Source organism: Hypoxylon fragiforme, assembly GCF_022984875.1.
Source record: "Hypoxylon fragiforme strain CBS 206.31 chromosome Unknown GGS25scaffold_2, whole genome shotgun sequence".
Taxonomy (NCBI): Eukaryota; Fungi; Ascomycota; class Sordariomycetes; order Xylariales; family Hypoxylaceae; genus Hypoxylon; species Hypoxylon fragiforme.
In genome coordinates this window covers 2,309,629-2,333,788 of record NW_026054757.1, presented here as the reverse complement: position 1 = coordinate 2,333,788, position 24,160 = coordinate 2,309,629, and the positions used below count along the sequence as shown (strand labels likewise).

The 24,160-nt window shown below is 45.9% G+C and overlaps 9 protein-coding genes across 9 annotated transcripts; 3 read left to right on the top strand and 6 right to left on the bottom strand.

Moving 5' to 3' along the window:
* Positions 1-5,366: 5,366 nt before the first annotated feature.
* On the top strand, positions 5,367-6,111 carry GGS25DRAFT_518319 (uncharacterized protein; the record flags this gene model as incomplete). Its single annotated transcript, XM_049263513.1, has 2 exons — positions 5,367-5,462; positions 5,581-6,111. The coding sequence occupies 2 exons, from the start codon at positions 5,367-5,369 to the stop codon at positions 6,109-6,111; spliced, it is 627 nt and encodes a 208-aa protein (XP_049120200.1).
* A 1,037-nt stretch (positions 6,112-7,148) lies between these two features.
* GGS25DRAFT_529249 (ribosome biogenesis protein RLP24) lies at positions 7,149-8,196 on the bottom strand (the record flags this gene model as incomplete). The annotated part of the gene is made up of 3 exons (XM_049265266.1): positions 7,947-8,196; positions 7,830-7,881; positions 7,149-7,712 (listed from the first exon to the last, which is right to left on the bottom strand). The coding sequence occupies exons 1-3, from the start codon at positions 7,973-7,975 to the stop codon at positions 7,149-7,151; spliced, it is 645 nt and encodes a 214-aa protein (XP_049120199.1). The 5' UTR covers positions 7,976-8,196.
* A 240-nt stretch (positions 8,197-8,436) lies between these two features.
* On the top strand, positions 8,437-9,701 carry GGS25DRAFT_476206 (uncharacterized protein). The gene is made up of 5 exons (XM_049259776.1): positions 8,437-8,575; positions 8,653-8,780; positions 8,847-9,495; positions 9,549-9,620; positions 9,683-9,701. Exons 1-3 carry the CDS (start codon positions 8,525-8,527, stop codon positions 8,983-8,985), a joined length of 318 nt encoding a protein of 105 aa, XP_049120198.1. The 5' UTR covers positions 8,437-8,524; the 3' UTR covers positions 8,986-9,495; positions 9,549-9,620; positions 9,683-9,701.
* On the bottom strand, positions 9,551-11,506 carry GGS25DRAFT_529244 (uncharacterized protein; the record flags this gene model as incomplete). Its single annotated transcript, XM_049265265.1, has 5 exons — positions 9,551-9,620; positions 9,683-10,930; positions 11,046-11,095; positions 11,156-11,334; positions 11,461-11,506. The coding sequence occupies 5 exons, from the start codon at positions 11,504-11,506 to the stop codon at positions 9,551-9,553; spliced, it is 1,593 nt and encodes a 530-aa protein (XP_049120197.1).
* Positions 11,507-12,327: 821 nt separating this feature from the next.
* On the bottom strand, positions 12,328-13,076 carry GGS25DRAFT_518315 (uncharacterized protein; the record flags this gene model as incomplete). Its single annotated transcript, XM_049263512.1, has 2 exons — positions 12,328-12,976; positions 13,033-13,076. 2 exons carry the CDS (start codon positions 13,074-13,076, stop codon positions 12,328-12,330), a joined length of 693 nt encoding a protein of 230 aa, XP_049120196.1.
* An 856-nt stretch (positions 13,077-13,932) lies between these two features.
* GGS25DRAFT_476202 (ATP-dependent DNA helicase II subunit 2) lies at positions 13,933-17,119 on the bottom strand. The gene is made up of 6 exons (XM_049259775.1): positions 16,222-17,119; positions 15,613-16,165; positions 15,162-15,556; positions 14,894-15,108; positions 14,356-14,834; positions 13,933-14,295 (listed from the first exon to the last, which is right to left on the bottom strand). The coding sequence occupies exons 1-6, from the start codon at positions 16,713-16,715 to the stop codon at positions 14,281-14,283; spliced, it is 2,151 nt and encodes a 716-aa protein (XP_049120195.1). The 5' UTR covers positions 16,716-17,119; the 3' UTR covers positions 13,933-14,280.
* Positions 17,120-17,414: 295 nt separating this feature from the next.
* On the top strand, positions 17,415-18,175 carry GGS25DRAFT_518313 (uncharacterized protein; the record flags this gene model as incomplete). The annotated part of the gene is made up of 4 exons (XM_049263511.1): positions 17,415-17,464; positions 17,528-17,561; positions 17,634-17,934; positions 18,009-18,175. 4 exons carry the CDS (start codon positions 17,415-17,417, stop codon positions 18,173-18,175), a joined length of 552 nt encoding a protein of 183 aa, XP_049120194.1.
* A 548-nt stretch (positions 18,176-18,723) lies between these two features.
* On the bottom strand, positions 18,724-19,581 carry GGS25DRAFT_127167 (uncharacterized protein). The gene has a single exon (XM_049256199.1). It carries the CDS (start codon positions 19,345-19,347, stop codon positions 18,883-18,885), a length of 465 nt encoding a protein of 154 aa, XP_049120193.1. The 5' UTR covers positions 19,348-19,581; the 3' UTR covers positions 18,724-18,882.
* Positions 19,582-21,903: 2,322 nt separating this feature from the next.
* Positions 21,904-23,628, bottom strand: GGS25DRAFT_127123 (DUF1295-domain-containing protein). Its single transcript, XM_049256198.1, has 4 exons — positions 23,016-23,628; positions 22,891-22,955; positions 22,616-22,839; positions 21,904-22,547 (listed from the first exon to the last, which is right to left on the bottom strand). Exons 1-4 carry the CDS (start codon positions 23,373-23,375, stop codon positions 22,126-22,128), a joined length of 1,071 nt encoding a protein of 356 aa, XP_049120192.1. The 5' UTR covers positions 23,376-23,628; the 3' UTR covers positions 21,904-22,125.
* Positions 23,629-24,160: the final 532 nt, after the last annotated feature.

The following is a 24,160-nucleotide window of genomic DNA, read 5'->3' as shown; positions in this document are numbered from 1 at the left end:
TATTCAACCACAGTGTGTAGAAATAGAAATAGAAGTCGATTGAAGAGGCAATCCAATCCCAAATAGATCTATTTAGGTCCGTATTACCTCCGCAGCTGGCAGCTAGCAGTTGACAGGTAGGATAAAGCCATTAGACATCTTCTATTATATTCAATGTTCCCTACATACAAACCAGCCTACCTATGATATATATGTACGTGGATATAACTGCATAAATACCAAATAGAGGTTAATATGTAACTACATATGCGCAACCTTCACCGGGAGCTGCCGGGTTCATCACTATTATATAGCATTTTGCGATCTATTATACACATGACAGAGAAAGCAATTCCCGTGCGTCAACGTTACCCGTCATAGGTCGACAGCGGCAACTCGCGGTGCCTATCGCAATGGACAAGTGGACAAGTGGCAGTATAACGTGGCATATCTCTGATGTTATTCGCGAATAATCCTATTAAGGAACATTGAAACGCTCACGGCATACAGATTTCCGGAGTACTAAGTACGGTAATTAGATAATGGCAATGTTGGAGCACCTGCCTGTCGACTGGATTGGACTGTTGGTGTACATGAGGGCGTGCGCGCAATGAAAAGACGAGGGGAACTAGGGGTACTCATAACTACTGCAACATACTATGTATGTATGTATGTATGTACATACAGACATGCATGTGTGTGTCTATTAGACATACAATCTGAATGTTATATAATCTAGAGTTTGTCATCCAATAACGCTGCAAAGTTGATGTGCCAATGAATCTTTTAGGGACTATCATAGAGAGTTAACTTTAGGCTTGACACGTAAAGCATAACTACATAGTGTACAACATACAAGCCTTGGAGCTTACAAAGCAGACAGATAAGTATATGAAGATGGCACAATACAACAAGTAATTGATGTCTCTCGGACACTGACGGACAGGCAGGTAACAACTAGGGCTTGTTCGTTTTCGGTTAGTGATAAACTTGTGACCGGCCCGGATCTATAAATTGATTCAAGGACTATCGATTTCGACCCCAGACTAAGCCCATCCACGCTACGATCGCAAGCGCGTCACCTGGCGGGTAGGGTTAATCCCTGATGACCATTCTTAGCATTTTTTTATGTCCATAATACTAAGAATATCTATCAGATTCTATCTATACATAGTTGTAAATAGCTGTCATCGTAATTTCAGAGAATCTGGATATATATTGAGCATACCTCTCCATAAAGCGCACATCTGTATATAGTTACATAGTATACTCCTCTTTCAGGCGTTCAATGTAGAGAGCACGCCTCGCTAAGCTACCATCATAGGAGAAGATAAAAAATAAGAAGAAAAGAGAGAAAGATATGTATACTATGTAGTATACCACCTAGGGTATGTAAAGATCGACAGAAGCTTAGAATGCAGTTCGGAGAACTGGAAGGAATGAGTACCATTTTATATGTACAATACATGTAGAATAAAGTTCAAAGTTTGGAGAGGGGTTCATACAAAGGATCCACTCCATCATGTATGTATGTACAATACCTAGGTAGATACCTACATGTAGGTACCTACCTAGTAATGCCTACATATGTACATGTAGTAGGCTAGTATACCTACATACATATGGCTTACGTACGCAATAGGACACAGAGATTCGTATTAAAATAACATTTAAACTGCTATAATCCAAAGTTCCAAATTACCTATCTTTTACTCCCCAATCGGATTCTCCGAGTTACTTCGAATGACATCCATAGTGCTCTACTATCAAACCATAGGCCCTCATTGCCGATGATAGAAAGAAGAGACGTCTTCGTTTTGCTATAGTCACAAACCTACTACATAGTAGTACACCGTGATACCACCGGATCTTCAACCTCATTCGTTGAATGGATTGGTAAATTCCACGAGATCAGCAGGTCACTTTGCTTTTTCGGGACCAAGTCCTTTTCGTGCATGAATTTATATTAGCACACCCTCGTCGCCTATACTTACGCCCTTGTCGTCCTTCCATTTGAAGTTCGAGCTGTCTTGCAGACTCTTGCTATTGGACAGTATCCTACACATCCTAGGTATACTAACTATATACATACATTATGATACATACAGGTTTCATGTATCCCCAATTGGGGTAAGTAGACACCCTACACTTCTTCTTCCATGACTTTCTTCGTGTCTACGAAATAGTTCGAACGAGACATTGCTAAGCAATTGGATATCATGGTCCAAGAGGGAAGAATCGTGAAGCAAGGGAGGAAACTCCAAATTCTCGTATGCACCTACATAAGGGCATACAGTGCCTTAAACCTCATAATGTCCACAACAATTATTTGGTCTAATTACTAGTGTAGGCAATTCAATTTTCAACAGAATGGGCTCAATGTTGAGGAACCCAATGGCCTAGGCCACGAAGAACACGTACCCCAAAGAATATCTACAGTATGTGCTGTTAGGGTTGGGGAACCCGTGGTTTGATTCGTTCCCTCATCCTAAGTGAAGCATAGTGCTATCACCGCGATGATCTAGCTGCCATATAACGAGCCAGGCGATGAGGGCCTAGAAGCTGGCCACATGTAGTGTAGGCATTCACTGCCTATGTAGTTGCATACATACATGTATCTCTGCCTCTTGCCACACACTTGCCATTGAACAGAATAGCATAGCCAAAGGCCACGGGATGAAGTCTGTATCTTTGTTACTTTTCCCGCTCTATATTCCGCCCCACATGATTCGTTATATCGATCATCAATGTATGTATACCTACAAAGCCCTTAGTCATTGGCAAATGTGACTTTGTGTCTATGATGATAGGAATACTTTGCTGTGAAGATGACAATCCATGCACTTAGCTTCCATCTTTTCCGTGAGGCTCTGAGGCCTCATCAGGTGTTTGGTCAATGCTCTCTACCTAATTAGCACCTATCCATTTACAGTTGGTGTAATGTCAAGTCATAAGCAATTGTCAAACTAGCCAGTCCTTGTGAAGGAGCTTGTTTGCTATGGGCAGGCCGCCATCGCGGCTATCACACATGATTTGTTGCATGGAATTTCCAAAATATTGAGCCGCCAGGTCCTGTACACCTTCAATTCAAACAAGGCCGCCCGTGCGTTCAAGTCAAATTCAATGGCCGCAAAATTATGGAATATGTCCACAACTTGTAGGGGAGTTTGGTTTTATTTCCTGGGGCACTCTATTTCTGAAATCCTTCAGAACCGAATGGCAATCAGGTTAGCAATCAGGTGAGATTTTGTGGCAAGTCCCCAAAATCAAGTGACTCCATGAACTTCTACATACTATACCTCTTCAGGATAACACCAGAAGCAGCTGACAACGGACTACGTGTCGACATGCCCTGTGTGGTTTAGTCTTTCAAGTTTATATGTACGGTTTAAAGAATACGAGCGTCTCAATCAAGAAAATTACCGCAAATCTTTAGCCGCTCCAAGTTGCCTGACCCGCGGGTCAAAGAAAAACGAAGAATAAAAGAATGAAAGGCCTAGGGACGGGACAGCTAGGTATCACTATTCTCCGAAGGATCAGCACTGCCAGGCTGGTCCGCCTTACCCGTGGGCGTATATGATCTCACTAAAAGCTGACGCCGATACCTTATCAGGGCCATGTTGCGGACAATTGTGCTCTGCATACCTACATACCTACATACCAGTCATACCTACATACATAGTATACATATGTATGTCGGAGCTGAGGGAACGATGGGATTTTCCCGGATACCGATCATGCCAAACATGTATGTACGTAGGTACATTTACATGTGACATACATATCTAGGATGAACCGCGCAAAATGCCCCGTTCTTTTCTGGTCGGCCACTCAGGGTTTGCTCTGTCCAAACACAGCGGTGGAAAACAACCCGGAAGCCTGGGGCTTGGAGTTCTCCTAGGGCTGGTACGTCAATACCTTACCCCTACACTGTATGTAGTCGCCGGTGCGTGTTTGGCCTGACGCAGGTACGAGCAAGCCCTAGAAGTTCTCAGACTTCGTAGGGCTTGGTACCTGAATCCTGCCTTGCTGGCCACGTTTAGACACAAGTGTTTCATGGCTGTGTCTTCTATGCACATCAAGGTAGATCTCCTGTTTAATGCACGTTTACTCACATATCATTTTTTTTATTTAAAAAATGATATCTTTCCATAAATAATCTTCCAATGGCCCCATCATTATTTTTGGACCAGCGTAGTATAAGTAGTCCTCTGCCACTGTCTAGCATGAAGGTAGGTATGTTTTTAGAAGCCATGATATGAAAGTCAGGCAGTAATGGGAACTGAGTCAACTGACTACCTACCTGCCTACCTAGGTACGTAGAAGTCTCCTGAGTGATTAGAAGTACATACCATCATCAGATCTCTTATGGCCATTTTAAAGGGGAAAAACCCCCGGCCAAATTTATGAATGTTCTACTTTTATTTCTATTTCAAAGGAAATGGGACGATCACTTATGATGCCCCTCAGTGACGTCGCTGCTAGGACTTCAAAGTCTTCAATACATAAATAAACCTAATATACTGTCAGGTTTCACAAGACAGTTACACAACGCGGCCAGCCGCTACTTATCCAATAGGTTGGGTTTTCTCAGTTAACTGTTAAATGAAATAATAGGTACAATACATACACTTGAGATATGTAGGTATGTAATACCTAGCAAATGTAACCAAGTTACATACCAACCCCGCTACGTGTAACTTCAACTTAACTACATGGTCCTAGGGTTATGCACATAATTACGCGCGCTCGGCTTAAAAACTGAGTTCAAATGTTGCCATCATCCAAGAAAGTCTTTCGCTAGTTGGCGTTTAATATATTAGGTGGTACATACTAGTAGCTGTCATTGAAGGTGACAAGGTTCAAATGTTGTCTACATGTACATATCAATATGATATTTACATGCATACATGTAGCACCTAAAATTAGTGGAAGAGTTACACGTAAATGGGTACGTATGTGGCCTATAATATAGGTGGCTAATGGCTATTATATGCATCATGCATGTATCAATTACATCAATACTCTTAACCGCCCATCACTACTACATATAGCTTTGTACCGTATTCAATCTTCCTTCACCCGCCTCATCTTTAGCCAAGCGACACGCCCTCTTGACCTAACTAAATAGGTAACTAGATGAACCATTCTGGATTGTTGCCACGTTCAAAGGGGAAACCATACAGTCTACGGTCTTCCTTACTTACATACCTACATTACATGCAATACGCGCTCAAGAGACGAGCCAGCCTATCATTATTCACACGTAGCCTCTAGTCGAGTCGATAGTATAGTTACTTACTTGCCTGCTTGGTCTTCCACCTATCAGTACTTTGTATTGTACCTACCTACCGTTCTATACACCCGAACCCAACACAGACAGCACCATGTCAGAAGCATACTACCGGAGCGGGCGCGGTGGCGCCGGTAACTTCTATTCGCAAAAGGATATTAATGAGGCGACCAATGCCTCTTCACCCAAGGTTCGTAGACGCCACAAAGAGATGTGACCGACGTTATCCACCCAGTCGGTCAACCTATGCACCTACCTTACCTACAACGAACTCTTTTCAGGCTAAGCAAACTAAACTCACTCCACAGGATCTCGAAGCCCAGAAACCGCTACCGCAACGACCAGACGATGACATAACGGACCCGGCGCATATACCGCCCCAAGCCCCGAGTACGGTTGGCGGAGGTGGTAGCGGCGGCAGCGCACCAGCATACACGCGATCCGGTCGCGGGGGCGCGGGGAACTTCGTCGATGTCGTCCCCTCCTCTACATCTACACCCACATCCCCCACCTCATCACAACCACCACCAACACCACCGCCAAAACCACAATACCCTCAACAACAGCACCCACCCCCTCGAAGCGGGCTCTCCGGTCGCGGCGGCGCAGGGAACTGGACCTCGGCTCCGGAGGGAGAAGAAGAATCACGGCAACAACAAGGAGGGGGGGGAGATTACGAAGAAGGGGAAGAGTACGACCCGGAGCAAGAGCGCAAGCGCCGCGAGGCCCTCGACGCGCACATCCTGCAGGACATCCGCGAATCCCTGCCGCAGCCCCCCAAGATCCACTACATGCACGGTCCGGGGCGGGGAAGGAAGCCGGAGCAGTTGCCTACGTGAGTAGGTGAGTACCTATGGAAAGCAGAGTGACTACATAGTAGGGAGGCAAGGTACCTAGGTAGGCAAGTTCAGCATACATAAGTGCCTACTTGTCATATATTCTAACGGTTAGGGCTCTGTGTAAGTCGTACAGGGCTAAGAAGAGAAAGGAGACCTGGATAGGTAGTCGATGGCGATAGGGTATCTAACCTACATACATGACAGCTTGCCTGCCTGCCTACATACCTGCCTGCCTGTCTGTACCTACCTACTTACCTACGCACATCCATACAAGCGCCCCCTCCCTTCACGCCGGAGAAGAGCCTCGTCCATGTACTAGGTATGGTGCCTACTCATAATGATAATCATAATATATAATACCTACCTACTTAGTCAAGTCAAGTCAAGTCAATTCAAGTCACGCATATGTAGTAACGAGTCTGAGAAGGAAAACCATGTATGAACTCAAATATATACCTAATTCCCTAACCTAGGTACCTAGGTTAGAAGGAGCTCCAGCACTTTTATCGACATAGATTTAGGTAGGGGGATTTATTTCTTACTCAAGACCAGCACTACATTACTAGGTAGTACATGGACTGGTTTGTACCGAGTTTAAATGTAGGTAGGTACTAGGTAGTCAATTAGAACACCCTAACCTATGTATGTATGTACATGCATTGTACTTGCTAGGTAAGTATACCAAGGTTTGTTTTAGAATCCGACCCAAACGCCAAGGCATGCAGCATATCGAAGGAGGATGAATGAATAATCGGTAGGTAAGGCAGTAAGTAGTAAAGCAATCCATGCGTACATGACACGAACGCCATAGTCGCCGTTATCGTTGTTTTTGGTCGACCATCTTTTTTTCGACCCCTTCTTTCCCTTTCTGCTTTCCTCCTTCTCCCCCTTTCTTTCCCCACGCCTCCCGTTCCTTTGGCCGTTCGATTCTTCGTTCATTCGTAGAGCCTCCGCAGTAGAAAGAGGCATGTAGCTGGTATGAAGTGTATATGGTATATAGCGAATTTCCCTCAATGGTATCAAACTCAAAACTGCCTTTACTCGGAATCGACATCCATACCCTCGCCCTCCGCCGTCTCGCCCATGAACTCGACGCCGCCGTCGACACGGACGCGCTGGCGGATCTTCTCCTTGCCAAAGACGGTCGTGGTCTTCTTAGTGGCGACGACGGCGGCGTTCTCGAGCTCCTCGATCTCCTCGGCCGTGAGCCCCTGCTCCTCGGCGAGGCGGCGCTTCTCGCTGCCGCGCATGCGGGGCAGCAGGTGGGAGTGGGTCTGGACGAGCTTCTTGTCGGTGGCGAGGTCCTGGGCGCGCTTGCCGGCGAGGCGGCGCTTGGCGAAGACGCGCTCGCGCTTCGAGCGGATCTCCGACACGCGGTCCATGGCCTTGAGCGTCTTGGCCACGAGGTCGCGGTTGTACCGGATCGGCACGTTGCGCCGCGCCGCGAACTGCAGCGTGCTGTCCACCGTCATCTCCTTGCCGGCCGCCTTGCGGAAGGCTTTCGTCCACTTCAGCTTGCGCGGGTTGCGCTTCATGACGAAGTTCTTGTGGCACTTGGAGCGGCAGAAGCGGAACTGTTTGGCATCGTTGCGGCAGAAGGTCTATTTTGATACTGTCAGCTGGGAGGTACATGGATTGTGTGCAGCGAGGCAATGTTGGGTTCGTTTTGGGTGTCGCTTGGAAGGGTCGCTTGAAGTTGGGGGAAAAGAACTACTCACTATTCCCTTGCTGGGGTAGGCAGGCCTACTGCAGAAATAGCACGTCTCGATTCTACAATGAATGCGCAGTCAGTAAACCATGTCTCTCTTCTTGTTTCGTCCACGAGTAAGGCAAACCGGCCAGATTTCAAGCTGTCAAAGGCCATCTTGGGAACGACTCTGATAGTTTCGATCGGGCAGCAGCAACAGCAGATGCAAATGATAAAAGAGATCCTCGCATTCTGATCTTCGTAGTGTATCAAAAAGAGAAATTGATCAATAACTTACCTAACCATTTTGACGATATACTCGACTCTGCTTTGGGTGAGTTAGCAGAGATGATGGTTGGTATGTGTAGTTCGTAAATCTTTAAACCGTGATATTTTATTTCCGCCCCTCCAGAAACTTCACACACACTATGCAAAATTTTGGTGGATCTCTAAGTCTTATCGCTGATCCGATAGGGGCGGATTAACTTCTTTTCCCCCAAGATTTAACAAGATTTAAATATTCGATCTAAACCTACTGTGGTTAGATGCTACTAACTAACTACTTTATCGATAAGTCAGCCCTAGAGGTTTTTTTTTTCAAGGTTTCTAGAACCTTGAAGACTAGTGGCCCGTGCGCATTTTAAAAAAGAAATCATTCGCGATTGACTTCATCCCAGAAAATCCAATTCTCCCACCTTGTTGTCAACCGCAAATCTACCAATCACCATGGCCTCAGCACTCGCTATCGGATCAGGCGTCGCAGTCGCTGCCTTCCTCGTACGCTACCTACCCTTTTACCCAAAATCCCTTATATACATCTACCGAACCAAAATGCTAATAATTCATCGAAACAGGGCCGCGCAGGACTTGTCGCATGGCGGCGATCCCGGGGTGGCGTTGGAGCGCTGGGCAAAGCATTCTACAAGGGCGGTTTTGAGCCGCGCATGACAAAAAAGGAGGCATCGTTGATATTATCCCTCCAGTACGAACTCCTGCCATCCTTCATAACCGAATTCAATGTTCTTTTGCTAATTAAAACTCATAACAGGGAGGGGTCTCTTAGCAAGGAAAAGGTCCGAAAAGCCCACCGAACACTCATGCTCCTGAATCATCCCGATCGAGGTGGAAGCCCGTACCTAGCCACCAAAGTAAACGAAGCAAAAGAGTTCCTGGAGAAAAATGGATAGCATTTTGGATGCTGCCTATACAGCTTGTAAAGTGGTCACGGTCATGCCCTGACTAAGAAAAAAAGAAATGTAAATTACTAAAGCATACAGGGAGCGATGGCGTTCGGGGCATGATTTAATATGGGCCATTGCATTGGGTCATGTATCGATTGTGCACTCTACCTTCAATACAAATCCAGCCCTCTCGGGCGAAATCTCTTCTCGACCGACCTTTTGACAGTAAATCATCGTGGGGATGACATTAAAAGGGGGGGCAATAGACGAAAATTAGCAAGAGTTCATTGGGAGTTGGATATTTAGACTCCGAAAGGTAGAACGATCCACACCTATAGCCAGGGTAAACTCCGTAGTAGTACATCCTCAAAGGGCAACATGTATTTGGGATGATTTTCCGGTGAAGCCCTATCCTATAGTTTACGACAAGAGGGTGCAGTGTCGAGGATGAGCATGGTGTGTGGATAGTATTCTCAGTGATATCTATTCGCCATCCCGAAATTTGAGCACTCGAGTCTGTCGTACCGCGTTAAACACCGTGTAAAACAACCTTCAGATGGCTTCCTTACCACTAAACCTGCTCGGGTGACTTCTGGGGGAGACCTCCATCGTCCTTTTCACCTTCGCTCCAGTCTTCATCGCTATTTTCAGTGGTCAGTTCATCAACCCTCGAATAAGGACTTGTGATATACTTCACACTCACCGTTCTTCGTTTCGGTGATGTATCCTCCCACACTTCTCATTCATCTGTCGGACTGCCATGGCAACCATAGCACGCAATGTATAGGCTGCATCATTCCCTGCATTATGAAAATGATATCCCTGGATCCCCAACTCACTGCAGACTGACGCCAGGCCACGGCCATTTCTCTCTCTTTCTAGGCTCTTGAACATAGATTGCGTATCTATTTCATCCGAGAACTGTGGCACCCGCCATATATTATACCCCAGTTTCCTGAGGTATCTTAGATCATGACTAAGGTCATGCCCAACCATGATTACCGGCCTTCGATCCTCAGACGAATGGTCTCCGATGACAGCTCCGATCTCTCTGTTGATTTCACCAATACTGACGAACTGGGAATTGCTAGAAAATGTCAGTTCGAATCTCTGGACTGGATCGGCGGAGAAACCGTACCCGAAATTAAAATTGTCAGGGCATCCTTCAAGATGCTTATGGTTAATATTGTGGGCATGTTCTTTAATGCGGAAATGGTACGACTTCATCGAAGAGAACCAGTTGTGTCCGCCTTCACCAGGTGGAATATCCATGATGTCTTCCGTGTCGAGGACGGCCAGTCCCACTTCTGTAATGATGTTTGGCGAATCCTCCCATGCCTCAATATCAACGCAGATAAACCGTACGGAATTCTTCACCTTGAAAGGGACCAGCATATCCACGCTCCAATCCGCAACCAAGTTTCCCTGAGAAAGTGTTGGTCCGTCCAAATCCGAATTCTGGTAAGTTGAATAATGCTGACTGGGATTGGTTTGGTCAGCAACGTTGTCACGAAGCCCGAGGTATTTCTGTGTACGCTTGACCATTCGCCCGTAGCCCTTCTGTCGCATTGCTCTCCTCGTCCGATGCGCCTCAGAATCTTTGTTCTTCTTATTGTGTGGCTTGATGGAAGTATATATACTATCCACTTTGTCTCTATACTGTTCAAAAGCAATAGCACTCTGGCTCTTAGAAGAATGGATAGGAAGCCTTTTGATCATTGGGTTCAATGAGTCGACTTCTGCCATACTATCCACGCGACCTAAGAAGCGCGGACGCGATTCATCGAACTCGCCAAAAGTGAGGTAAAACTTTGCCCGGTGCTCGCCTTGTGGGATAGAGAGGGACCAACTCCTTCGAGAGTTGGCATAATCCAGGAATTTCTGGAACTGGAATGTGGGTACGAATAATATAGGATCTCTGTTATTCTTGTTGGGATCCAACAAAAAGAAACTATGATGATTCTCTTAGTATTACAATCGTAATAGTAGGATCGGAATAGATGGGTTAACTCCAGGTTAGGTAGAGAATTAAAAGGGGCTTGTTAAAAAAGAAAAAAAAGACTTACAAGTCCCAGGCGCGTTCCTTCATCAGTTTCAAGTCGAAGAATGAAGCGACCTATAAGCAAGAGGATTAAACATTTGGACACCATTCATATCTTATGGTGAACACACTTACTTCTCTTTGGTGTTCTGAGAGGTATTTTTGTGGATATGCTCGGATGAGTCTCCAGGGGCAAAACTCGAGGCCTTCCTCAGATTCTTGGCCTATCTCCAGGTCGAAGGATCTCGGGCCCGGGCTCGGTTTGTCCTCCGGGGAAAGACCACTCGAACTCGGCAGAAACTCATCTCGATGATCTGCGATACTACTTAGTATGTCTTTGTGTACCCTATGTCAGATACATAAGGCGGCAAGAGCTTTGATGGTAAACAGAAAAAACTGTGAGCCTAGGAATATAATATAAGAGGAAAGAGGATTCCTACCTTCGTCTGAGGGGGTGCTGCCCTCAAAGAAGGCTAAGTCCGCCATCTTGAGGCAAGAGTCAATACTTTGGAGTTGGTGTGCGAATGTTCTATGTATGATACTAACTTTGCGTACAAAGTTGTAACGAGGAAGGGGAATATTGTAAACTGCAGGTGGGTTCAAAGTTGCAACTTTGGAAGAACAGGAATGTAGAAACGAAAGGGTATGAGTAATAGGCGAGCAATAGGCACCTGCCTAGGTAGTAGTCATTCTAACGTGGGTGTCACCTGTAGACTGCGCTTCTTGACAAGGCAAGAGCGCGTGTATGAGCCTTAGCATTACAAGGCCCCTTGTACTTGGTATCGGTAGTGTTAGATGATTTAGGGTAGACCACTACTAGGTACTATGTACTACTTCTACATACTACGTACCTAAGTAGGCAGTAGCTTCTTTACACAGGGGGGCCTAGGCGTCCAGAATGGATAGAAAGTGTTTTCCGAGGGCAACCACGTATGAGTATTTGTACCTGGCCATCAACTGTAGGAAAGCACGCTTGACAATCACCACGTGCTTAATAGGCCCTCCTGTCTCTTACTGCATATATTGACCTACCTAGTACATCGTAGTACTGTGTACATACATACCATCATCGATGTAGCAATAGGCATTCTAGTAGCCACCTACAAAGTACTAGCCTCATACCTTGTATTACATATAGCAGTGGTTGTGTAGGACAGTTGCCTTGTGATTTTTATGTGTTGAGTTAAACCATTGCCATTACTACCTAGTACGGGGGAGGCCGTGATAATTTTCAGCTATGGTGAGTTCCTTCATGCGTTGCCTGAGAAGTCAGCCTGTACTAGATGGTTTCCATGTGTGAGAGTTTATTAAATCCTCAGGGGTTCCTCCAGAAAGTCCTCTACACCGACAGCAGCTACCCGGCGAAAATTGCCCGGTTCTGTTTCATTCATTATGCGTATGAGGTATCTTAAGAGATCCATGGCTTCGTGTCGAATATTGCCTGGAAGGCGCCCAAGCTCTTGTACGATGTCATTCATCTCCCTCTCAGAGAGCGTGTTGCAGAGCATAGCTACCAAGTAGCATTGCAACTGGCTTTCCGAAGGAACGGCATCCCAAACTCTGACAGTCAGGTTGGCAACTGTCTCGTAGGTAGCTTCTTCGAACTTGCGGTCGAGGAGCTGTAGAACAGCATTCTGGAAGCCGGGGGCCTCAATTTTGCATCCGTAGATCCAGGCTCTCGCTAGATCTTCGTCACGCTCGTTTGAGTGTAAGGAGACGAAGGATGAGGAGAGCTCGTCATCAACGCTATCGGCGCTTCTAGAGTAAACCCAGCCGACGAACAACTCGATGCTCTTCTTATTGGCGATATTGCTGCTACAGCGGGTGACCATCTGGACGTTTTCCTTCAAGTTCAGTACCTCGAGGAAGTGGTCAGAATAATGGGCAGCAAGATGCGCGTGAACCGAATAGCACTTTCCTGTAGGCATAACAAAAAAGAGTATCCCGCCCCGAGAACTTGCGACAGTTAGCTGGAGCACAAGTGTGGAATACATGGATGATCCTCAATTTACCTTGGATGGGGATTCTGCTCTCCGCGGGTATAATGAGGTGCCATGGCTGATTATATCACAGGTCTCGTAAGTACCTAGTAGATGCTCCTTACTAGGTAGTTTGTGAATGCTTCGTAAGATGATGAGAGGAGGGTGGTTATTGAGAAGATTCAAGTATTAGAAGTGTATTGAATAAATCATAAGGTATACGTGATACCTTAAGCACTTATAGTGAGTCAGGCTGTACATCAAGCTGGGTGAAAATATCATGTTTGCAATTGTAAGGAGAAGAAGGCTTGGGTATCCAGAGGAAGTATATACACAAGCAATGATTTAAGGAAGGGTACCTAGTACCTGACTAGTACCTATCCATCTCCTATGTCGATACCTAGTATTACAAATGAACTTCTATGTATTAGGGTACATGGTAAAATATAGTACTTGCCTTCCCAACGGCAGGAAGCTAGCTACAAATCGACTTATTATTTGTAATTCTGCGGATTGATCTGCTTGCTGTGGAGTTAGACGATGGGAAGCTTATGAACAACAGTGGGCTTTCGAATTACCTTATTCCATAAAATAAAGCATATGAGGGGTGAGGAGAAGGGAAAGAACGTGAATACGACTACGGGAAGAAAGAGAAAAAGAAGAAGCCGTGAAACTCCAATACCGAGAAAAATTGGGTATAGAGGGGACAGTTCAAGTAAATGTGTTATATTCAAGATCCTGTAGATATAATAAAGATATATCTCAAGGGATTAAGGAGCGTGCGCAGAAACGAAAAGGAGTGCCGTACTAGGGTTGGGGTTAAAAGGGGGAAAGTGAAAATAGACAAAACGCCAATGCAGAGGCAAATAATAGAAAATACATAAGACGGTAAGAGTACTTATCTTCGTTCTCTACCTAGTATCAAGGGCAAAAGCAAGTTGACACAAAAAGTCTTAACACGGGGATAAAACATAGTGCTTATAGCCGGACTTACGACACCCTCGTGATGATGTTCTCTAGCTTCCTGTCACTCAGTAGACTGGATGGCGGCTTGTCTCTTAGCTACATGGCTACGGTGCTTTCATAATATACTCTAATATATCAGCTTAGAACATGCATGCTACAAGTATAAGACGGTATCAACTGCTGTCGAACTTCATTATTCTCAAGGGACGAAGCAGCTTTGGCTTAAGTTAGTACTAACTTGCCAAACTATCTATGGTCTTGTCTAGGTCTCAACGTTTTGTTGCCCTACATCGCGGATCTAGATAAAACCAGAACCTACTGAGCAAAGAACTGCCAAAGAGATTAGTAACCTAGCTTATCAGATAATTGGTAGAGATTAACTGCGCTTACCTCTGCTGCTTGCGTACGGGTCACATTAGACGGTTCAGATGTATCTTGATCAATCAGACCTAGCCTATTTCCCTGCCCTTTTATTTGCCGCCACAGCTCCCGCCTGTTGCCGTTGAACTCGGAAGTGTCCAAGCGTTCCTTGAAATCCTTTAAGAAGGAGTTGAACAAATCCGGCCTCTCCCATTTCATCATAGCTTTTCTAAAGACACTGATGTTTTCAATGGCTCGGTCGTAGTTACTAATCCCAAGGCTGTTCTTCACAAGCGAGCGAATAATGTCACCCATTTGTTTCGCCGCATCTTCGATTTCGAAATCTTCACTCGCGCGATCCATCATCTGCCAGAACTCAGGGATAGAATTTTCTATGGTGATTTTATTTCGCCTATTATGAGGCTGGTTGAGGAGTGCGTCGATGTCTAGACCCGAAATTGGCTCGGGTTTGTTTCCCTTCTCTCTCCTACCTTGGGCTTTAGGAGGCACTATGTAGATGTTAGCTCAGGATGGTTGAGATATGTATATTTACAGGGCTCGGCAATACCTTTCTTGACGCTGGCTTCGGAGATGAGCTCTTCAAGCTTTGATTTGGCCTTAGACATTAGGTCCTCTGGTGGATTTGCGTATTTGAGCAATATTTTGGGTATCGGGGGAATAGGCTGATCTGGATAGACTGCGCGATGCCGCACAACTTGATTAATACGATGAAGCGGAGGACAATACACATCTTCGACTGCTGCGTATTCCATGGTGCGGTTCCTAAAAGGTTAGTTAGTTACATTGTACCATTCCTATGGATATGGAGTAATTACCCCTCGTCATCCTTTTCCCAATGAGATATATCCATGGCATCGACATAGTCATCCATAGCTTCTGACAGATCCTTACTTGGTAAAAGTCGATGATCTTCGTATATTTTGTTACCGGTGACGGTAACCACCTTGTCGAGTGGCGGAAATTGGTAGTTTCTGACATCTTCCGCAAAGGGTAGTGGGATGTCATATAAGCATTCAAATTCGGGCTCAATGTGAGGTGCAAGAAGGACAAGAGCTGGATCCTTTCCATCCTTCGTTACTAGCCGCGCCACTGCGTAGGACTCTAGCTCCTGAAGAGAGTGTATGAGTGATGAAAGCTTTAGTGAGGCCGCGTCGTTTAACTGTTGAGCAACTGTCACACCAGTTTCCCCCATGTTGAAGAATGGCTCGTACTGGGGCTGTTAGAAAGCAAAAGGGGGCCGGAGCTTGGGGGGGTTGAACGACTCACCTTCTCTTGTTGTATGAAGCCTAAGATAGTAAAGCATTTGGTAGTCTCAAGCTTGGTAATGTTGTGTTCTGATTCGCTGATATGTACAGCTGTCCTTCCGTATTCGTAGCCTTTGGCTAGGGACTCAAACTCGACATCCCGTTTCCCTCCCGGTGCCTCGGGATCATTGACCTTGTATGTCCGGGCATTCTTCACAGAAGCGAATGCAGCAGTAGGCTCTATGTCCTCCATCTCATCATTTTCGGTCTGAAGCACTACTCGACTTGCGGGCGGTATTGTCGCTTTGTGCGTCTTGAAGTATCGTTGCACACTAATGCTCAAAGCGTCTGGGTGTTCATCGGGGTTTCCAAGGGTGAGCTCTCCATCATAGCTCTTGTATGGTCTAACGGGCTTCAGTCTCGGTATATCGAGTTCGGCAATGGCCTCTGCGATGGTGCCATATAGCCCATTGGATTTTTCAACGAGCTCCTTAAGGATGCCTTCATTGGTCTTTTTCTGACTGGACTTATCCTCTTCCTTGAAGCCAAATTCGGCATCGTCAAAATCCACACCTCTAATTGCAAGAAGCGTTAGTATGAGGCCCCAAATCATCAAGATAGGGGAACTTACAAGACTATGAGTTCAATACCAGATCCGTCGATCTTGGCTGATATGTCATCGATATCATCCGGATCGATACAGCCCTCGCCGTCAGTAACTAGAATGATTTTACGCTTGTATTTTAGCTTCTTTGTGAACTTCTCGATCATCTCTACGGCTACTACTATAGCCGAGATACAGTCGCCAGCTTCGGTGTTGCTGGGTTTCACAAGGCCTTGAAGGTCGCGGACATCACCCAGGCTCATGGGGCCAAGCTCTCGCAAGACAGAAATATTCTCGTAGGATTCACCATGTTCCTCTTGCAAGGGATTATCAGTTCCGTCGGTCCTCACGCCGACTACTCCCACGGTCCATGTCTTCCTTGATGCGCCCACAGTGGTTGTGATTTTGTCCCATACATAGCGCATGCTCCAGTCGAGGTCTGATTCAACCCTTCCACTGTGGCAGTCAGCCATCGAAGACCCTAGGTCAAGTATGTAAACCGTGGCCTCTTTGTCTGCCATGGTGGCGAAGGTTGTGTACTTGATGACTGGTAATTGAGAAAAGAAGTTGATGAAATATGTGCCGTAGAAACCTTTTTAATTTTTGTTGAAAACTAGGTCATTCTACCGACTACTGGTAGGTAAAGTAGGTATATGTAGGTATCATTGAGGGTTCATATGTTGAATGAATGAATACCCTTAGGTAGGTAGGTAGGTAGAATGCATGTGTCATTGAGATTGACCTATGAGACGCTGTATCTGCCTAGTATCTGGGGTATCAATGGTATTAATGGTATTAATGCTAGGCATAGGCACTGACACACTGTAATAGGCAGAGAGTAACTAATAACTAGGCAGATGTGCTCCGCAGCGCGTTCTTTTTGTCGACAGGTAACTTTAGGCAGTTAGGCAGGCGCGAGAGCACCTGACCGCGTGCACATGCGCCTAAGCAGAATTAGGTACAATACTTATGTAGGGTAACTATGTACGTGGCCCAAGCTCCTAGATACATCTACCGTGATGGCATGATTGATTGAGGGGCTGCCATCCGACAGGTCCGACACGACATCTTCAAACTTTAAACGTCATAATAGGGTAGTACATAATTCCTATAAGTTGCACATGCATATACTTTATTTACTTTATTTACTTGCTTTTTATTAGTATTCATTATTTATAGACTCCATCACCGTAGCAGTGTAGCACAACGCAATCTTCAATATGGGTGACAGTTCGATTCTCTTCTCCCTAGCTCCGTACCACGTTTTATCGTAAGTTGGCTCCCATTTCACTTACATTACATATTTAGAAACTTGAGGCTGATTTCCACGGAGCTATGGCACCTTTCTTGGGACACAGGTTTTCCACGTAAGGTCACCCAGGCGCATCAACTGCCCATTGATGGATCTTACCAAGTATTCACCGTACTAACAAAATCAGACCTTCATCAACTCCATAACCTCCTTCCGAGTCCTGGAACGACCTCAGTTCGGAATTTTGCAGCGTGCCGTCTTCCCTTGGTATTTCGGCATTCAGAGCGCAGGTCCCGTTATCCTCGCCCTAACATACCCAGGCCATAGAAGTGTTCTGGGCGTGCCCTCGGGCCTCGCTGGCGTATTCCACGCGTCCAACCGCTGGGGCGTTCTGGTACCCCTTGGCACCGCACTGGTGGCGGGCCTGGTTAATTTGGTGTATTTACTTCCCGAAACCAACAAGGTCACTGCCAAAAGGCGTGCTCAAGGTAAGGCTTTATGTTATAGTGGTTGGAACTGTCAAAAATATGTAGGCAAAGGCTAATTGAAATGGATGATATAGAGAAGGAAGACGGCAAAGCAAGCTTCTCCGGCCCGCCGTACTCAAAAGAAATGGCTGCGCTGAACAAACAGTTCGGGCAGCTGCACGGCATCTCATCTCTACTCAACCTCGCGACACTAGTTGCTAGCGTCATCTACGGCGTCAATTTATCATCGAGGCTGGTGTAGGTCCTATATTGTGGAGGGACAATCTATGAAAGAATCTATGAGAGATCTCTAATGCAGTCAGTCGGTGGATTACGAACGAATCACGCGCATATACTACGCCGTACTATATGAATATGGATCAACCCATGCAATATGTTCTATCAATTTGTTCTCGAATTTCTCAAATTTCCCTTCAAAATTACTCAAATCAAAACTCTACCACCCATCTTGCCTCATCTTAACCACCACCCCTTCCCCTTCGCCCCTGTAAATAAAAGGCATAACATTTCCAAAAATGGGGCCTGGATTCCCGATGGTTTGGATATGATTCTCCATAGTAAAATAGTACGCCGTTCAAACGATCCGAAACAATCAGCGTATCCAAATACGCTCCGATCCCTGGGTATATAATGCATGGCGTACAATGCACACGCATAAAAAGGAGCGCCCGTGACAAAAGAGATGCGGGTGGCTCCAGTTCAGTCCTCAGACTCGTTCACTCAGTCACTCACTGACGGCAGTGACACCACATGCACAACATGCACAACATGCCCTAAAGCAAAACCCACCACAGATACTAGCTAGCTCTGCCCTGCCCTGCCAAGTTTATCCTCCTATCCATGATTCAGCCTGCCAAGAGACCCTCCCAAATGCCGGAGTGGATCATTTTTGATTTGAAAGAGGAAATTAAAGAACCAACGCCAACACTAGAACCGTCATAGAATGATCTAGACGTGGCCGGCCAGAGCCAGTAGCTCCTTCTTAGCAGCCGCTAGCTTCCGAGCTCTGGTCTCGTCGTCCTCGACTGCGGGCACACGGGACGACGAGGTGGCAGCGCGCTGTAGTGAGCTGTGCAGTGAACGCGGCAGCGGCTTCTTAGCTAGCTGCCGCGCGACGTCGAGCTCTTCCGTCGGGGCTGCATACTCGCGCTCCAGTGGCGGGATCGGGTAGCTGGCGCCGATCATCGGACTACCTCGAGAAAATGGCGAGGGGGATTCGTCTTCCGTCTCCGAAGAGGAGGCGGATGACGAGGCCAGGGAGTATGGCGAATTGGATGAGACGGGGGATGGTGACGGGAAGTAGCTGCTAGATCCTTCGGATGGCGGCGGCTTGTTTAAGGTTCGCCGCTTGATTGCGGGGGATGAGGCGCGATCGCCCATCAAGAGGCTCAGGATCTCTCCAAAGATAGACATGGCGGTGACGGGAACTGGGTGGATGGTGGATAGAATAGCTAGGTAGGTTGGCTCGCCCTTGGCTCGATCCTTGGGTCGTCCGTGGGGAAGTAGGATAGACAGGTGAAGAAGGCGGTCAAGAACACTTAAGTTAGGTAATAGTCACCTAGGTTGTATGCGGGTAATATGTGTGTTGAGTAAGTTGATATATTGCTAGGTAAGAGTCGTCTTTCCCGCTTACGTAGGGTTACAAGAGCCTTTTGGTTTTTTCGGACGAGGTGATGATGATGATTAAGTGAAGAGGAGAGGAAGGAAGGGAAAATGAACAAAAGGGGAGAGAAAGAGGAGGGCACGAGACATATATGTGTACCTATGTAGGGACGCATGTACTAAGAAAGTGAGTGACTATGTAAGTGTGTACGTATGTAGGTATTGTGAGTAAGTATAACTATCTGTATAACTAACCATAATGTAATAAACCCCCCCCCCATGTGTGGAATAAGCAAGCAAGCGACCAAGCGACGAAGCAACCAAGCGAAAAGCAAGACATCGAATCTAACCTTTCCCTCCATTAACTACGACCCCCACTCTCCAAAGCTCTCCACTCCCTTCTCTACTCCCATCCATCTAGACCCGGAAAGGGGATATGCTGTACGACGTACAATTCGAATTGCCATTCACCGCCGAGTTCAGCAGCAGGCCAGGGATCGTCAGCGGTGGATTATTACCTTCTTGAGCATCCTAGACTTATTTAGCTGCAGTCAGGGTCCTCGGCCCCACATTCCTACGGGGTTTACTATGTACGGTTCATATGTATTGTACTCTGATACCAACATTGAAGAGCTAGAACTCCATCCGACTAGGTAGTAGTTAGGTAGTATGTAGTGTATTATACTACTACCTAGTAACTACTACTAGGTTAGGTAGGTAGGTGTAGTGTATACATATGCATGGCATCGTGAAGTGTAACGGATCTATGGAAAATAGATAGATAGGAACGCAAGCCGCGCTATCTGTGGATGCTCCTTTTTTTTTCTTCTTTTTTTTTTTTTCTCTCTTCGTTTGTGACTACATTAACAACTAACCTTGGAACTAATCAACTAATTAGACAGACACTATTTTAAGCTACGAGTTTAATACCACGCTATTAATCTAGTAATCTACCAAGATCCTATCTCTCTCTCATTTTCCTGCCGAGCCGGAAGATTGGGAATTCGTTTAAAGAAGCTTGTCACGCTGAAACCATAGCCAGGGTTAAGGGTCCTGGAGGGGGACACGTGATTACCCTCGTCGGCAATACACTTAGTCCCAATGCTAAGTCCCTAGTATATGTATGTAGGCAGGCATCATGTATGCATCCATGGATGTTCTAGGTAGTAGGCATTAGCACCAGAACTGATAGGTATGACGGGAACAAAATGATACCAACGAATAATAAGTGACAAGTTAGTAGTTACAAGTTACAACAGCCTTGAGATACAATATAATCACCTACTTTGCCTGCCCACATACCTGCCTACCTGCCTACCTGCCTCCTAGAGTAGCCTACCACTCACTCTCCCAAGGAAGCAAGCAAGCAAGCAAATAAACGCAAGCAAGCGAAGCTCGCCTACATACCTACCTCACATACCATTAAATCATATGTAGGCTTGGTGGCTGCCAGAACCCGAACGGCGAAATTCATTCGTGTCGATGAAAAGCATTAAATGCAAAGCTACCTACCTACCAGGTACAACCCCCTCCCCCCCTCTGCCCCCCCAAAAGCTGCAAACCCTTTGTGCATCATGTATTTCAATTTGCCGGCCACGATGCTCTACTCCAATTGTAACCCCATCCCAATATCAAAATAACATGACAAATGGCCCATAAGCACGCCTAGTAGTACTTGTACAATACATACATAGTGTGGTGTGGTGGCCCTACACATAAGTACCTATGCATGTAGGTATCTACCTAACATAAGCAGATCGACTTTCCAGATTCCCGGAATGGAAGAGGGGTGGAGGGGTTTAACGAGGAGGTTAGGACTATGTACACACTACTTACAGTAGGAGGGCATACGACGTCAACCTGCCTACCTACCTAACCTAACCTACTCATTCATGATCGGCTGTATGAATCCATGAATCAATGGCGGGACTCTGCTTGCTTGCTTGTCTGTCTGTCTGTCTGTCTCACGGCACAGCACGAATTAAAAAAAACAAAAAACTTTGAAACATTGCGAAAGGGGCGCCGCCTCCATGCCTATGTATGCTGTTGTGCCGCCCATATTAACATCATCATCATCATCATCGGTCTCGAGGTTTTCTCTCTCAAAAACTTCTTTCCGGGTGTCCGGTTCTGGTGGTGGGGCTAGAGGATCGAGACATTCGTGAGAGCAGCGGGCGTCGAACTTCTCTTCTCCTGGGCTCTTCAGGCATCACACCTACGTAAGCCAATGCAGATATCACATATGCACACCCATCGACCTGCAGATGACTAAACTGTATTTTTGTTGGCTAACCTGCAAGCTGTTCTTATTTTGTTGAATTTATGGCTTTTATTTTCAGAAAAATATCTATCCTACGATCGACTACCTACCTACCTACCCAATCCCACGTATTGAGACAATTTCCCCGCACCCTACCGAGGTCGAATAGATGTTCGCAATTCACCTTGACCTTCAAATATTTTTAGTAGGGATACACAACTGCGTCATATTGCAGTATAACGCAGTTCTGTTAGGGAGGTCTCATGAATGTAACCATCCTCCATGTACACACAAAAGCCACCCGGCGATTATATACAAGATCCCCCTTCTTACCCTTGCTTGGCCTTCTGCTTCTTTGCTAAATCGCTCGTCCGAATCACCTTTGGTGTGGCGGCGGTTGGCGCTCGGTACGGAGTCAAGCTAGGTATGTGGGCTCCAATCTGCTTCTGGTAAATCTCGTACTCCGGATACTTTCCGGCACTGATCAGTTCAGTGAGCCAGGTCGATCCCTGGAATATCATGATCAAGAACACGGGGCCCAAGGCAGCCCAGTTGTAAAGCGTTTTGCTTGCATAACAACCCCATTGGTATAGTAGAAACCAAATTGTCTGCTCGGCCGCGAAGTTTGGATGCCTACAATACGCCCAGAACCCATTTGTGATGAATCCCCGTTCAAGATCTTCCAGACTGAATCCGCTTGTGCGCGAGATCTTAGCAGTTTCCTGATATTGCTTCTTTGCCGCTTGATAGTCTAGAACGTCGTCAGCAGTTGTTTCTCCACCTTTTCCTCTGTGTGAGCACTGCGGTGAAACAACTTACCCCATTGCTGCTGGTCACTGAACCACTCAGAGGCTATAAGTCCAAGTTGGACTACCGTGAAACTTATATCCGCTGCTGTAATATCCTGCTCGAATTTGGAGGCAAGTAGAACGATATACGTCGGGGCGGCAAGGAGGAAGAGCAGTATGCTCTGGAGAAACGAAATAAAAGTGACGTTTAGTAGGAAAAAGAAGGCCGGATGCACCTTGCTTCGTATTATAGACCTGTACTTGGGGATTAGATGATTCAATCAATCTTGTTGAAGTATAACACACCATCTATAGTCCTCTGACCCGATATTGTAACCCCCCTTACGCACGTAATTAAAGGTTAATCGAGCCTTGTGTGAATATTAGCTACCGGTGGCCGAGGCACAGCACTACGTCATATCTCTACATACGCTCCATATGGCGCTCCAGAATAGTATAAGGTCTACTCTTCGACTGGGAAGACCGTTAAGGCGAGACCAAACTGCAAAGTGTGCATTGTATATCGTAGGCAACAGGCTCCACAGTCGGTCAACCTGGGAGTAGTTACGGTTGATTTCGGACACAACGAGGAAGATAGCACCGAGGAATAGAGAGAAGCTAAAGCCAGACAACAAAGGGTTGGTATCTTTATACAGCTCGAAAAGTGAATCACGGCTCGATATAGCGTTGACTATCTTCGTAGGTAGTTCGTAAAGCTGCGGTAGGTATGGTTCGACCACCTGGGAGTAATCTGCACAATCCTCTAGGGTCTTCACCCATGGTAATGCCATGGTTGACTCAGTGCTAGACGTGATGGATGGTATGTAGGTGTGTAGGTGTGTAGGTATGTAGGCAATGTCGGATTAGGGAGACGGTAAGTTGTTGTTTATTTACTATGTACCTACATACATGTATGTAGGTAGTAGTTGCAAGAAGATGTATCTTTGTTAGCTGGAGTTCAATGTTGTAAGGAACGTCATGACTTTTAACTCGGCAGCTCTAATAGTTAATAGTACCTAATTTTAGTACCTAATTTGGGTAGCTAGCAGCTGTCTAGTGCCTGGTAGGTTGAGATGGCCCTTACAAATTACAATGTTCAGTACGGAAACTACAATTCTTAGTGGGGTTTCGTGCACAGACCTGCTCAGCTGCCATGGATGGTTTGACGTATCCCCTCAGAATCCCCTGACACCCATGCTGCAGCCATGTAACAAGGGCATTATGCACTAACTAATCCATTGGTGATAGAAACAGAAGCTACAACCCAATTAAATAATTGATTTTAATTGATTTTAAAGTAGCTACAGTGTCTGAACCAATGAGAATTCTTGATTGTTAGCCAATAGTGCTGTAATGAAATATCAAACTTGTAAAGGCAGCCGTGAATTTTGTGAATTTTGCATTGAACAACAACAAGAGAAAATTTAGGAATAGACAACACTCAATAACTACCTCATGTCAGCTCTTAACCCACTATAGATCTGATGTCTTCGAACTTTATCCTTGAATAGAGGAATTGCACAATATGGAACTTGATTCCACATAACCCCATTCATCACTTTCACCCATAAGTCGT

What these genes read in the sequence shown, in the direction of transcription:
- GGS25DRAFT_476206 (XM_049259776.1), top strand. Translation starts at nt 8,525, where the DNA reads ATGGCCTCAGCACTCGCTATCGGATCAGGCGTCGCAGTCGCTGCCTTC. An exon ending in TCGCAGTCGCTGCCTTCCTC is followed by an intron (nt 8,576 to 8,652) that starts GTACGCTACCTA and finishes TCATCGAAACAG; the next exon opens with GGCCGCGCAGGACTTGTCGC. An exon ending in TCGTTGATATTATCCCTCCA is followed by an intron (nt 8,781 to 8,846) that starts GTACGAACTCCT and finishes AACTCATAACAG; the next exon opens with GGAGGGGTCTCTTAGCAAGG.
- GGS25DRAFT_476202 (XM_049259775.1), bottom strand. Translation starts at nt 16,715, where the DNA reads ATGGCAGACAAAGAGGCCACGGTTTACATACTTGACCTAGGGTCTTCG. An exon ending in GGTATTGAACTCATAGTCTT is followed by an intron (nt 16,166 to 16,221) that starts GTAAGTTCCCCT and finishes TCTTGCAATTAG; the next exon opens with AGGTGTGGATTTTGACGATG. An exon ending in GCTTCATACAACAAGAGAAG is followed by an intron (nt 15,557 to 15,612) that starts GTGAGTCGTTCA and finishes TAACAGCCCCAG; the next exon opens with TACGAGCCATTCTTCAACAT.
- GGS25DRAFT_127123 (XM_049256198.1), bottom strand. Translation starts at nt 23,375, where the DNA reads ATGGCATTACCATGGGTGAAGACCCTAGAGGATTGTGCAGATTACTCC. An exon ending in TCTGGAGCGCCATATGGAGC is followed by an intron (nt 22,956 to 23,015) that starts GTATGTAGAGAT and finishes TATTCACACAAG; the next exon opens with GCTCGATTAACCTTTAATTA. An exon ending in CAGTGACCAGCAGCAATGGG is followed by an intron (nt 22,548 to 22,615) that starts GTAAGTTGTTTC and finishes ACGACGTTCTAG; the next exon opens with ACTATCAAGCGGCAAAGAAG.
- GGS25DRAFT_127167 (XM_049256199.1), bottom strand. Translation starts at nt 19,347, where the DNA reads ATGTCTATCTTTGGAGAGATCCTGAGCCTCTTGATGGGCGATCGCGCC.